Source organism: Doryrhamphus excisus, linkage group LG10 (assembly GCF_037039965.1).
Source record: "Doryrhamphus excisus strain RoL-2023G ecotype Guam linkage group LG10, RoL_Dexc_Guam_v1.1, whole genome shotgun sequence".
NCBI lineage: Eukaryota > Metazoa > Chordata > Actinopteri > Syngnathiformes > Syngnathidae > Doryrhamphus > Doryrhamphus excisus.
The window spans coordinates 242,513-256,374 of NC_136366.1; the positions used below are offsets into that span (position 1 = coordinate 242,513).

At 46.7% G+C, this 13,862-nt stretch overlaps 1 protein-coding gene across 5 annotated transcripts in view; it reads left to right on the forward strand.

Annotated features, from left to right (window-relative positions):
* The first annotated feature begins 696 nt into the window (after nt 1–696).
* Nucleotides 697–13,862, forward strand: part of sorbs1 (sorbin and SH3 domain containing 1) — a 41,455-nt gene continuing 28,289 nt past the window's right edge. For 4 of the 5 annotated variants that reach the window (XM_078793802.1, XM_078793804.1, XM_078793805.1 and 1 more), the window contains exons 1-8: nt 697–859; nt 10,545–10,587; nt 10,651–10,737; nt 11,026–11,142; nt 12,470–12,561; nt 12,987–13,134; nt 13,458–13,600; nt 13,729–13,789. In XM_078793802.1, the coding sequence (XP_078649928.1) occupies nt 821–859; nt 10,545–10,587; nt 10,651–10,737; nt 11,026–11,142; nt 12,470–12,561; nt 12,987–13,134; nt 13,458–13,600; nt 13,729–13,789 (730 nt within the window). In that variant the 5' untranslated portion in view covers nt 697–820. Of the gene's footprint in view, nt 860–10,544; nt 10,588–10,650; nt 10,738–11,025; nt 11,143–11,445; nt 12,000–12,469; nt 12,562–12,986; nt 13,135–13,457; nt 13,601–13,728; nt 13,790–13,862 lie in introns of those variants that run through there. The other variant, XM_078793803.1, reaches the window with a different exon arrangement.

Genomic DNA, 13,862 nt, shown 5'->3' on the forward strand with positions numbered 1-13,862 from the left:
TAGACAATTATGCTGTCATTGATTTAAGTAATGCACCGCTTGCCAAAAGAAGAGTACAATGTGACATAATGTGACATAATGTTAGGTGTCTGAGAATTATGATATTTATTTTATACAATAGTTGTCATTTTGAGTTGCCCCATGCTAGCCTTTTTGACCCCCATTTTACTTTAGATCACACGTTTGAATTTCATACTCGGGCACAGTGAAGTCCAAATAAAAGAGAAGAGAGAAGAGGGCGTTTTTATAGTGCGAAAAATACGTTTGACCAGATGATGGCGCCATAGTCACTTTTTGTACATGGCCCAGACGAAGTATGGTCTTTGGTGTTAAGATGTTGTAATTAAGCATTCAAGCCTTCAATCAGAACCTTATATGACCCGCTGTTGATCATTTACACCAACACAGGACTTTCTTTTCCACGGTTTCACCAGTTTCACTGCAATACGTACAGATACAGGAAGTTTAGCCACCTTGCACTTCCGGCAGGAAATTTCAAATGAAAGTTTTTACAAACGGCATCTGCACTACAGAACACAGTCTTAACGTATTGTGTTACATATACGCATATGTATTTGTGAATGAAGCTGTATTATATTACCTTACTTCCTCACTGATATTGTGAAAATAAATATATGCGGGCTTTTACTGTGAAAGGCAGCTGTCTTGCTGACAGGTCCACGCGGCAACTTGACAGGAAAGAGTTTTTGGTTTTTTTGCGTGCATGTTTGTGCTCGTGTGAGCGTGTGCGTGTGCGTGTGTGTGACGACTGGCAGGACGCTGGTTGGCAGAAACCATCCGAGCACCGGGAAGGGAGCCCATGAGCATCACAACACTGGATTACCACCAGCAAACACAGGTAAGAACAGGATTCATGAATATTCTATTGATAATATTCATTTTAGGACTTTACTGGACTGTCGCTGATTCCGCGGCAGCACCATTTAATCGTTAAATGGCAATGGAGCAGATTTCTTCCTACCGAAGCTTTTTGTGTGATCCACTTGGGTTTTATTTTGTATCCCACGGCAGCTTTCTGCTGTCGGGACAGTTGCTGCAGCAGAGATATGCTCCTGGTGGAACAGTTGGACAGTGGAACAGTGGAACAGTGGAACAGTGCGGCATGCCCAGTCCATATGTCCATATGACTTTTATTGCAGATTACAGAAACAGATTGCACCTTGTCCTTTTAGTGCTATTTGCCTTCATTTGACGGGTATTGGGTAACATTGCTGCCATCTGAGCCATTTCATGGCCACATGAGACGACATGATGGTGCTTGGAGATTCAAATCAGGAGCATTCTCTGATGCACCAAATAGTTGATGGAATCGGTGTCATTGGCTGATTATTGTGGATTAATCTACGAATATGGATCTATCCGTCTCAACATGTACATATCCGCCCACATTAGGCTGTATTTGTCATGTCATGTGAGGTCAACACTATTTGACCTTTATTGTGATCTCCCAATGCAAGCATCACCTGAGTAGCGCGGTACGTAAGGTCAGTAGTATGATGATGTGTTCATGATGAAGTGCTCCATGCTCTTATTGACACAGGCAGCACAAATGTTTAACTCTACCAAAACAAACAGAAGAGAAGATGCCATGTGACAACTGTCTCACGGCGCATTTGTGTTGAAAAACCGCAACTACTCCTCATGAAATGTGTACACTAGAGTTGCTGTTGGTCGGATATTGATTGGTTTTCATGAGCCGGAATGTCACACTTCCCTCACTCCCATTCACGCTATTCTCCGATGACTGGATTTGCTCCTTCCGTCCAAGAGATGTGTGTAATGTGACTCCGTACGAGCTTGATAAAATATTCAAGTCAAAGAAATAAATAATCAAATGCGTGTAGGGACAGATGGAAGCCAACTTGCCACGTCTGCTCAAGGACCAAAAGATTGGGTACAGGTGCTTGTGTGTCCGATGCGCTGCCAAAATGAGAAGACAACAAAGCACCTTTCTCCGTGGTGTGTATGTATGTAGTATGTATGTAGTATTTATGTAGTATGTATGTAGTATGTATTACTGATGGTTCCTGTGTTTAGCGTGTTCAATACACGTGTGGGAGTGTCTGTGCCTTCCGAGTTTGACGGGGATTAAGAATGCTATTTTGGAATGGCTGGAAGTCTTCAACTGTTGAAATGATTCCAATTCTTTCTGTCGGTCATTACGCCAATGACCGGGACTATGGCACAGCAGGTCCCGGAAGGGGAGGCTCTGATAGACAGCAAAGTGCATGGGGATCTGTGTCCACACAGCCTGGGTCAGTGGCGCAAGAAAAGGGATATTTCATTTTGGTTTTTTGCTGTCTTTTGCTTGATTGCAAATGGTGTCAAAGAGGTGGTCTCCAAAGTAAGCAAGGAGTTTGTATTAAGGGGTCGATTTCACCAAATGCTCTGCAAGCATTCCACAATGAGGTCAAAAAACCAAAACATCAAACTTCATCACAGCCACCTGAAATGCCAGCATCGCTGCCATGCCCGGGGCTTGTTCCTAGCACCATGGCGTTTGAAAAGTACAATGATGGAGCTGGATGACCCGCCCTTTGCTATTGTTGAAGACATCAGTTCAGTCAACTAGTAAACCCCGTTTACTAACCCGTTGTTTTGTCCATCGTAGTAATGTCATGATATTTGGGAAGGACAAATCTACACTTAGCCAACATTCTTTGAGGCATTCTAACTTCCAGGCATGCACAAACTAGAGTTAAATCTAAATGGAAAAAAATATGAATAAGTTAATCCTCATTGGTTTTGAGAAGCAGGAAGTTGTCGGTATTGGTATTGGTATGAGCATCATTATGCATTCATAGTTCATACTGTAAGTATTGTATTCATGTACAGTGTTGGTGTGTTATTCAGGAAAAACCTGTGAAATTCAATTAGGGCAGCAACTAATGATTATTTTCTTAATCAATTAATCTGAATCTTGTTGCTGCGATGCATGGAGTCATTGGTTAGGCCCAAGATGGACCAAATCAATATGAACCAAACACAAACAGTTAGTAGTTTGCTCCACAGCATATGAGGAAAAAATGCAAAACTCGGGGTGACGAAGTTAAACATATTCATATTTGAGAGATGAACCCAGAGGACATTTTTGTATGTAAAGTGAAGAAGCTAAAATAAGACAAAATGGCTCCACGTGGCCTGTTACAATTCTAGGTGTTAAATTAGGTAGGAATGTGGGGGGGTGGTTGTTGGTCTATAATCCAGGGTGGGCCCCGCCTCTCGCCACAAGACAGCTGGGATAGGCTCCAGCACCCCGCGACCCTGCTGAGGATAAGGATATTTTTCTCCAAAAGGTTGCCTTCCCCTGCTTTAGGGGAACAAATAAAGGCTTGTTCTTCTAATGACCTGGTTGGACAGGATCAGTGACGTATCTCTGCTGTGTTTACTTGGAAAGAACAAGGTTTGGATCAGCTGTTCCCGTGTCCCCTAAAAGCACCGCTACAGAGGGTGACATACATGATGCATATGAGCAGCACCAGTTGGCCGCCAAGCGGATGGCAGGATGTTCAGCTTTGTGTTGGATTGACGGGAGGCTGAAAAAGCGCAGCCTGACATGAAAGCAGCCGTGAGTGTTTACACACGCAGGGAAGGTTGTCACTTTGCATGTTTGCTAGCCACTGGCTCAGCCGTGGGGCGTTTAGTGGGCCCACTCTGCTGACGTATGCCGCTCCATACAATGTGTCCCATGGCAGCACGTTTGTGTATTTGGAAGAAAGATTTCAGCATGACAAAAAGGATTAGCACAGGACCGCTTGGTGTGAACCCAGCACAGTTATGAATATTAATGAGGCTTTTCAAGAGTCACTCGACACCACCCACTTCCACCTCCCCTCGCCTGGTTTTGGAGGCGTAATTGCAGCTAAATTTGAATCTCCAAAGTCGGCGTCAAAGATTTATCCACCGTGTACCATTTGGGCGGTGCATTGGTTGCAAGATGAGGGAGGTTAGTGGAGATTTGGATCGCCGTTGGTCTCTGTTATGGTTGCAATATGCTAAATGGGGGGGCCGTGTAATCTGCTCTGAGTGGATGTAAACATTGTTGAGGAACAGAGCAACGTTGCTTTTCCAATTTGCAAATGCAGGCCCTCCAAATTTTGCATGATCAGCACATTTGCATTCCTTGCACTAAATCTGTTCGTTCAGTCGTCAAAGCTTCTTGAATAAGATAGACGTTTGTTTTTATTGCATGTTAATGTTAACAGGTTACTAAGCAACCACCTCCCCCGCCCCCGTCTCCTCTGGGTGAAGTGGCGAGTGAAGTGGCGAGTGAAGTGTGATGCTTGTCGTGTAAAGAAGCCCATCCCATCAGAGACATATGGAAACATGCTAGCCAAAATACAATTTATACTTTGATGATGGAATTACACCCCCACCCCCCCACCCCCCCACCCCCGACCCATCTGCCCTGCTCTGTTCCTCGTCAGCAGCTGTCACTGCAGCTCTAGAAGAAGCATGAGCATGTGATCATCACCATCCAAAGCGCGGTGGTCAAGTGGAAGTGATGCGCTGCAGATGAATAAAACTCAAACAATGACAACTGGATGCTTCCTTCATCGGGCTGGGCTCTTCATGGCCGCTTTGCAGCTGGATGTCCATGGTTCCCCAAAAGCGTGGCGTGCCATCTCTGCCGTCTGCCAAAGGAATACCAGGAATGGCTGAGCGTTGCCACTCTGACCAAGATGGGCGTGCTGGAGCCTATCCCAGCTGACCTATCCACCCTGGACTGGTGGCCAGCCAATACAAGGCACATATAGACAAACAACCATCCCCCCCCCACCCCCCACCCCACCCCCACATTCATACCTATGGACAATTAGAGTGGCCATTGAAGCCAGCATCTTTTTGGAATGGGGGGGGCACATGTCACCGCTGAAGCAGTCGGGATTGATATTGATTGAGTTGCGTGTTTGTCTCCACGGGACGAGATAAGTCGGACTCGGGAAGCTTTCCTGAAATAGACGGACGGAGACCCAGTGGAGTCCCGCTGACGGCTCCTTTCCCACGAGGATAATTTCATACGACCTAAAATTGCTGGATTATCACATTGCTGTTCATATTCACGTTTAGCCGCCATGTCCTATGACTCTATGATGGGGGGGTCTGGGGTCTGGGGCCTGGGGTCTGGGGTCTGAGTGACACATCGGTCCAGGAGTTATATTTGGCAGCACGCTCACAGCTTCCACTCCACACGTCCGTCAAAACATCCAGCCCAGATGAGACATCTCATCAGACAAATATTGGGGTTGTCATTGCCGGTCGCCTAATGTCTAGTGCCCCCCCCCCCCCCCCCCCCCCCCCCCCATGAGCCAAGCCGCAAGGAATGTGAGCACAGCTGAGCTTGTTAACGAGTGATGCCATCAAACAAGATTCCCAGCATTGCTTCAATATTCCATTCAATCTCCGTTTGGCGGCCGGACAATCGCCATGCACTTCCTGGCTCATGGAACACGTTAGCGCTAGCTAGCACTAGCTAATATATCAATAACCAAATCAGACATTGATGGCGTTTTCAACCTTTGGTTTCAAGGGTCAGGCTAACTCTCAGATTGATCCTATGTTTATGTTTAAGGACACATTACTCCAAAATACTACAAAGTATTTACTGCATCCACTGACTGAAGTCTTTTTATTATCTGCTTCTTTGTTTCTTTCGGCTTTTTCCTGATTACGGAGTTGCCACAGCGGATCATTGTATTCCAGGTGCCCTTCCTGACGAATACCATGGAGATTCAAACCCAAGGAATCTCCTCCAAAGTCCCCAACGCTAACCACTACACCACCACGAGCTCCTGGTTTAGATGGCTGACTCTGTTGGGTGACACGAGTGTACAGGTGACCGTTGGAGTGGACTGGAATCATGGAATCATGGAATCATGGAGTAATGCCACACAGGTTTTTAATGCTCCTAACTATGCCAATATTCTATTTATAAATGGGGGAAATTCACTTATCAGACCGTGATAGACGAGGGTTTTGAACATTGTCCAACAGGACTATGAGAGTCCCCTTGTAAGTACACTGGGAATATGCAACAGTAGTAGAATAGGTTCCTATAAATATCGTCAGTATGCTGGAGCCTACCCCAGCTGTCTTTGGGCGAGAGGCAGACTGGTCGCCAGCCAATGGCAAGCGACGTATAAACAACCATTAACGCTCACGTCCGTTCCTGTGGACAGTTTGGAGTCACCAATGGGAGAAACCGGAGCACCCGGGGAAAGCCCACGTACGACCAGGAGAACATACAAACGCCACACAGAGATTCGAACCCATGTCTGCCCGATCTCCTGACTAACCACTCGTCCACTGTGCAGCCCTTCCATGAAGAATAATAATGATGTCTTGAATTTTGACTTGAGTCTATGGGTTCTGGGTCTATGGGTTCTATCCGTGATGTCAGCAGGGAGTCTAGCCTGAAGGTCCTTCTGAAAATAAGTACGGACCTGGGTACTGTCAGCTCACTGACGTTCTTAGTCCACTGTCTGGACAAGCCGGCTTAGGCTTAGGTTTAGGCTTAGGTTTAGGCTTAGGCTTAGGTTTAGGGTTAGGCTTAGGCTTAGGTTTAGGACTAGGTTTAGGCTTAGGGTTAGGGTTAAAAGCCAGGCTTTGGAAACCATGTTTGTTACTGCCCTTTATTCCAATGCGGCCAGAACCTTCACATGTGCCAACATGCCAGGAAAGTCAACCCTGGCATGTTGGCCATGATCACATGATCCCATCCCAAAAGGGTGGTTAGGGTTAGGGTGGCTCATCTGTCCTGCAAACATGAGGACACCTGAACATCATCCCTCGTTAAAGCTGCTGCTTCTGGTGTTGCTGTGAGGTTTCATCTGGTGAGGTTTCATCTGGTGAGGTTTCATCTGGTGAGGTTTCATCTGGTGAGGTTTCATCTGGTGAGGTTTCATCTGGTGAGGTTTCATCTGGTGAGGTTTCATCTGGTGAGGTTTCATCTGGTGAGGTTTCATCTGGTGAGGTTTCATCTGGTGAGGTTTCATCTGGTGAGGTTTCATCCGGTGAGGTTTCATCCAGTGAGGTTTCATCCGGTGAGGATTCATCCGGTGAGGTTTCATCTGGTGAGGTTTCATCTGGTGAGGTTTCATCTGGTGAGGATTCATCTGGTGAGGATTCATCTGGTGAGGTTTCATCTGGTGAGGTTTCATCTGGTGAGGTTTCATCTGGTGAGGTTTCATCTGGTGAGGTTTCATCTGGTGAGGATTCATCTGGTGAGGATTCATCTGGTGAGGTTTCATCTGGTGAGGTTTCATCTGGTGAGGTTTCCAAAGACGTGGTTGAGGTGGCGTCCAACCAGCCACTCTAATCTCCCTCCATTATCAACATGAAGAGTAATCCTCCTGTAAGACCCCTAATGGCCGCCGTGTGTGACTTCCATACATTTCCTTTTATGCTGCACTTGTTTAAATGAACCTCAAATAGCTTCCACCAGGAATGTGTAGAATCCCGGCTGCTGTCCAGGATGGAAGCTGTTTATGGAAGAGAGCTGGGAGAGTGCAGAGGAGGGGGGGGGGTCTCAGTTATGGGGATAAGCTGCTGCTCCGCTGCGGCCTTTTCGAGCCATGTTTGGAGCTGTTTGGTGGGATGGGCGCTCGCTGCTGGATGGCGTCTCACCGTCATGCCGTCATGACTAAGCAGAAGTCAAAGGGCGTTACGTAACACCCCTTCTCTTGGGGACCGTTCTCTGTTAACATAGCTCCATTATGGTGGCCCCTACCTGGCCCCTCCCTGGCCCCTCCCTGGCCCCTCCCTGGCCCCTCCGTCTCCTTAATGTTGGACTTTGGTGGGTTGGAAATCTGCTTGACAATGTCACAGCGTATCGGAATTCATGTTGGCGCTCGTGCGTGCCAGCAGCACTCGTGCACTCCTACTGTGGCGCTTCATCATGTCGACTGAAGTATGGAGGTCTGGCCTGGAGGAGCAAAGGCCCTACATGGGAAGGGGAGGAGGGTTTGATCTTGCGGTCTGGTGCCGCATTCCCGGGTGGCATGTGGTGACAGGTCCATCTGGGCACGCCTCTTATCAGGGACAAACAGACCCCCTACGTGGCGAGGGTCAAGGTCAGAGCATCCCTACAGCTGAGCCAGACGTCTCGGTCTGTGAGCAGGAAGCGGCGTTCCATGTCAGTCGTGGTTACGGTTGATGGGAGCCTTTTAGGGAAAAGCTTTTTGGCTGGAATACTTCATCCTAGGAATTTGGTTGAGTTTTCCTGCTCGTACTTCATCGATTCATCTTTTAAAAAAGGGTGTGAAAAAACATCCACAAAGCATAAGACGTGTAAAAAGTGCCCAAAGACGGCTGGGATAGGCTCCAGCACCCCCCCCCCCCCCAACTCTAGTGAGGATAAGCAGTATAGGAAATGGATGGATGGGTTCCTGCAAGGCCCAGACCTGCTGGATAATTCATTCATATGATAGAAATCTCCAGCACAGATCGGATGCAAACGTGCCCCCAGATGTTCCTGAGCTGATTTTGTCTTGTCCTGAGCCAGAACAGATGGATCTCTTGTGAGGCCTCTCTTCCTAAAAAGGCCAGGTTGATCTTTGCTCCTGGTTGTTTATACTGCAAAGGGAACGTTGCAAGCTGCCATCTTGTCTCCTTTCATCATCCCTTCTATGCTGGAGTCAACACTTCACCTGTGGGTTCGTCTGAGGATGTGGAGGACGTAGCTGATGGCAAACAAGGGGCCTGTGGTGGCTGGCTTGGGAGATGACGTCACCATGTTGGGCAGGAGACAACGTTTGATGTTAGTTAGGGAGCTTATCATCACGTATATCACGTATATCACGTATATCACGTATATCATGTACATCACATACATCATGTATATCACATACATCACATACATCAGGTATATCAGGTATATCACATATATCACATACATCATGTATATCACGTATATCACATATATCATGTATATCACATATATCAGGTATATCACGTATATCACATACATCAGGTATATCACGTATATCACATATATCACATATATCAGGTATATCAGGTATATCACGTATATCACGTATATCACGTATATAACATACTACAGCAGGTATATCACGTACATCACGTATATCTTATCATCATGAGTGATATCCTAAAAGGTCTCTGCCGCATCTCCCGCCCTTGGGATGTTTGGATTCCCTCCAACTTTCCTGTATGAATGTGGGCTGTGGAACTATCCACACACGCTATCTTCTCGCTAGCACTTCCGTAGGAAGAATATTCCACTGGGACAAAAGGAACCTTCATCAAGTGGGGTGAAAGTGGCAGCAGTCAAGTTGAGATGGAGTGTGGCACATTGTAACCACGGTTACGGTGAATCCATGGGAATGAAAGATCCGAGTGAACAGTGAGTGTGTCTCTGCCTTTCCTTGGAATTCCAAACGAGGATGTCTCCTAAATCAGTGGCGCTGGCGATGCTGAAAGGGAGGCCCACGGGGGTCGGGGGTCGGGGGTGCTGGTCTTGGTGTTGTCTCTGCACGGACCGCCATTGAAGCTGGGATTAATTAGCATGTTTAAAGGGCCAGCGCCAAACGTGTCTTCAAACGTTGGCGGTTCCGAAGCCGGGATGTTTCCTGGCGTGGAACCTGCATTCCTACAATTTGGTGTTGACCAAAGTGATCACTAAACGACGTTCCGTATGGTCACGTAGTACGCAGAGCAGACGAGTCGAGCGCCCAAACGAAGCAGCCACACATTGTTGACGGATGCATTGTGCTTCTTTTAGAGTTGGGACACTATAGACAGATTCCGCTCAGGGAATTCTTTCATCATCTTTATTATGAGTTTGTGGGTGACTCATTTTTCATATGCAGTAACACACTGATCAATAACTGAATGATATCTAATTATGTCTTCTTCCTTTGATTCCATTGATGACGAGGGTGAGGAACGCCACTAAATTCAAGTCTGACAATCAGACGGTTGACAAGGGGGGCCGGTTTAAGGGGGCCACCTGAGCTGGGCCAGGGTGTGTAATGACGACGTTTACAATAAAGTTGAAGTATACAGATCCACTCTTCTAAGTTGAGGTTTGATTTGATATTAATTTCATGTTAATCATTTTCAGTCTGCAGTAGAATGTTTGGATTATTAGATCATTGATTTGCTTTTCATGTGTGACATTTGGATTGAAGTCCAAGGTTCCACTACACGAATTCGCCCTGTTGCAGCTTGTTTGTAGTTTGTTGTCAAACTACATCCAACTGCAACATTGGACCTGATTTCCAAGCGTCGTTATGGTCGGATTACAGCCATCAATCAAATGTGTTCATCACGCTAAAATACAACGCATGCCTGGTTAAAAGTTCATCCCCATCCATAGCTAATATTAGAACCCCCCCGGTGGGAAAGTTGCTTAGCGTGGTGCAGCTGGGAAGAGGAAGTCACGCATGTCAGCCCGTCATAGGAATGTCTCTGCTGCCAAAAAAAGTCCCAACCATTTGCTATCCAATGCATGAAAGCATGAAAGCTTGTTGACTTAGTTTTGTTTCCATGTGCAACCCCAGGGCTCTCCACAAGGGGGCAGCGTGACGCCAAGCCCGACTCCCGGTAAGCCCGGCTCGGTCTGCTGATGATGCGGAGCACATCCAATCTAACTCTTTGATTCTCCAGTCCCATCGGGTCCTCGTGCCGTGAGCGCCATCAGGATCACGCCCCCGTCCACCATGAAAGGAACCCCTGACCTGATTCCTGCTGCAGGTGATATTTCTCTCCTCCTCCTCATGAAACTTTCAGTGCCTCCAACTGTGGGACACCTCATCCTCCCTGATGAAAACGTAGAAGGACGTGGAATCGTGTCAGTAACCTGCTCCGTGCTCTACTTCCTGCTCTGGTCGAGTGACGGTTTGTTTGACATGACAGGAAATGAAGTGGATGGCCTGGTTTTGATGTCCTATTTTGGTCATCTGGGGCGTGAGGAAGCAAAAACCTGAAACTGGAGTGCACCTTTTCATCAGCGCTGTGGTGGTCTTTGTCTGATGTGCCCAGGCCTGGACCCCAGCAGGGTGTGCAAGGGGAAAGGAGTGGTGACCCTGAAGGCCACGCTGGTCCACCTGGACGACGAAGCCGGCGGCAGCGCAGATCCCAGCGACACCGCAACACCCGGTAAGCCAACGCCGCCGCTGCTGGAGAACATATTTGGTGGACGGCAATGGCCGCTCTGCTGCGTGTTCATCCGTTTCTTAGCGGGACTGGCAACAAGAGGTGATGATGTAACACCACAATGGAGGAAATGCTGGAATGGAAATATAAATGATGTCATATCTCCATGTGTTGCTTTCATTTGTTTGAGCCGAAAGCCGATTTAGAGGTCAAAATCAAAGACGTGCCGCCATGTTTGTTGGTTGGGAGACTTATGTAGCGAATGTTGTTTTGAAGTCTGTCCGCGGTTGCTAGGCAACGGGGGGTCACGACAAAGGGCAATTGCTCATATTTTCGTTTGTGTGTCAAAGAGCTCTTTTGTCGCCCGGTGCCCACGCTGCACTTTGCCGCTGCACGGAGCACGTGGGGACGGCGCTGGGGGCCAGCCAAGTGTTTTGGGGCGATGCTCTGATTGGCCGAGCCTCGGCTGGAAAGGCCGCTGCTACAATGAGGTTTTGCAGCTCGTTGAATAGACGCATTGTTCTCATCACAAAATTCACTCTTTTTTTTCCTTCCTTTTTCGGGGGACGTCGACATAGTGGAACCTGCTGATCTTCACTGATGTCCACGTAGGCGGTTGCCGACAACGCCGAAATCCAAACTGATCATTGCTTGCACGTTTACTTCCAGACGAAATATGGACAGTAATAATATCTGTGACTCGTGGTTTTCCTCCAGTGAGGATATTTTTATTCTTCCTGTTTTCATGTGACATTGTGGCAACGGGATTACAATAATCCCTCCTTTATCACGATTAACTGGTTAAACACCTGACCGTGATAAGTGAATTTCTGCATAGTAGGATTCCTTCTTTACAAATGGTATGTTTTTTTAAAAAAAACATATTTAAAGAATATTTGGGGAGTGAGTGGTCGGTTTAAAAATCATCTTTCTCTTTTGTGTTTGTATTTGTCCTGTAATTAGTCAAAATATGCATATTTTAACACATTTTGTATGTTTGGCCTAAATGAAGCATTTCAAGAATGAAAATGGCTGAATGAACTGCAATACAAATATAAGGCATTCAGAAGATGCATTCAAAGGCGTGATTTTATGTAGTATTCTACACTGGTCACTGGTGTTGGTAATGTCACTATAATGTTTGATGAGACACACAAGCACCAGACTTGTTGGACACAACAACCCATCCACTTACCTCACGTTTATGTAGTAATATACTTTGTACTTTCACATAACATTACAGTATCTGTAAAAACATTCACGTCCTTGGATAGTTTTATCATCAATTCTGTTCTTTTCTTCTTGACTGACATGTATGGATTTTTCCCAGGAGACTTCGCCAGTCAAGTGAATGGAGGATTGGCTGAGGGGGGGGGCAACATGGCGGCTGATTTCCCTCCAGGGAACACCACCCACTGCCTGGTATGTTGAATCTTTCTTTGAGCTTTAAATGATATTTATTCATATATAACCAACTCACATTTATTGATTTCACTTTTTCTTGTATTCTCTTCTTAGAGTTCATGTTTTTGTCTTTAGGGGGCATTTAGGAATAATGCTGACTCCTTATTTTTATGATTTATATTTGGCAGTTAGAGCAGAGAAAACTGGTATATGACCTTCTGAATATGGTTTTAATAGGATTGGAGCCCTCTAGGCAGGACATACGTAGTAATTACACTTGATCAAAGTTACTTAAGATACTACATGTCAGCATGTAGATGTTGATTTGTAGCTAGGCCTATGCATGTATTGATGGAGGGATGAATCAATAATAATCAATACCTGCCCGCATAGTGAATAAATCATTCAGGTTTAACTGCGCGTGTTTGTATATTTTGTGTCAGGTTCAGACCAATTCACCAGAAAGCATCAAAGAAAACCAGGCGCCGACGTCATGTGACAACCAGAATGGTTTCCCATCACCCCCCAGCTCCACCTACCCCTGCACGAGCACGGTGACCCCCACAGCGGTTCTACTGCACCACAACAGAGGTGAGCCACACCGGACTGCCGGGTAGAGATGGCCGCTTCAAATCCGGTTTCAACCAGCTTTGTGTTCTTGTCGTTTAGTCACATTTCTTCTTGGAATGTCCGTTTGTGCTTTGCCCTTCTCCGTGCTGCTTCGGAGAACATTTGGAACATTTGGAACATTTTTCTCTGTTCTTCTGTGACGTTGCATCTCTGCCGTCTTTGTCTTGGTCTTCCTCTCACAGCAGAGCAGAGAAAGCATTCCCGTCGGCGGCTAGGAAGTCCTGTCATGTGGCAGTTGTACTCGTCTCACGGTTGTTGGGATGTGTTGTTGTCTTGGGTTACAGACCCCACCCCAGAAAGGGACAAAAGCCCCGGTCCTGGGAGAGACTTGGTCAGTCCGCTTCCAGACATGGACGGGAAAAGGCTGCGACTGTCGCTGCACTCCCCCGTCCTCGGTCCGCTCAACGGGCCCATTGTGTCGGGGCGGGTGAGTAACGCAACTCCCACTGTACGGTCTCACCGATGTGTGTGCGTGTGGACTAATATTCCAGTCCATTAGGGACTTTAGTGCCGCATTAGTCCAACTGGAATACGTCTTTTTTATGTTGGCTTCAGAACACGGAAAAGTCCAAAGACTGGTACAAGACCATGTTCAAGCAGATCCACAAGATACCCGGTAAGAGACTCTTTTTATCATTTCACATGTTCGTATGCCCCCTCCTGTCCAAACTATATACTATACTATACTA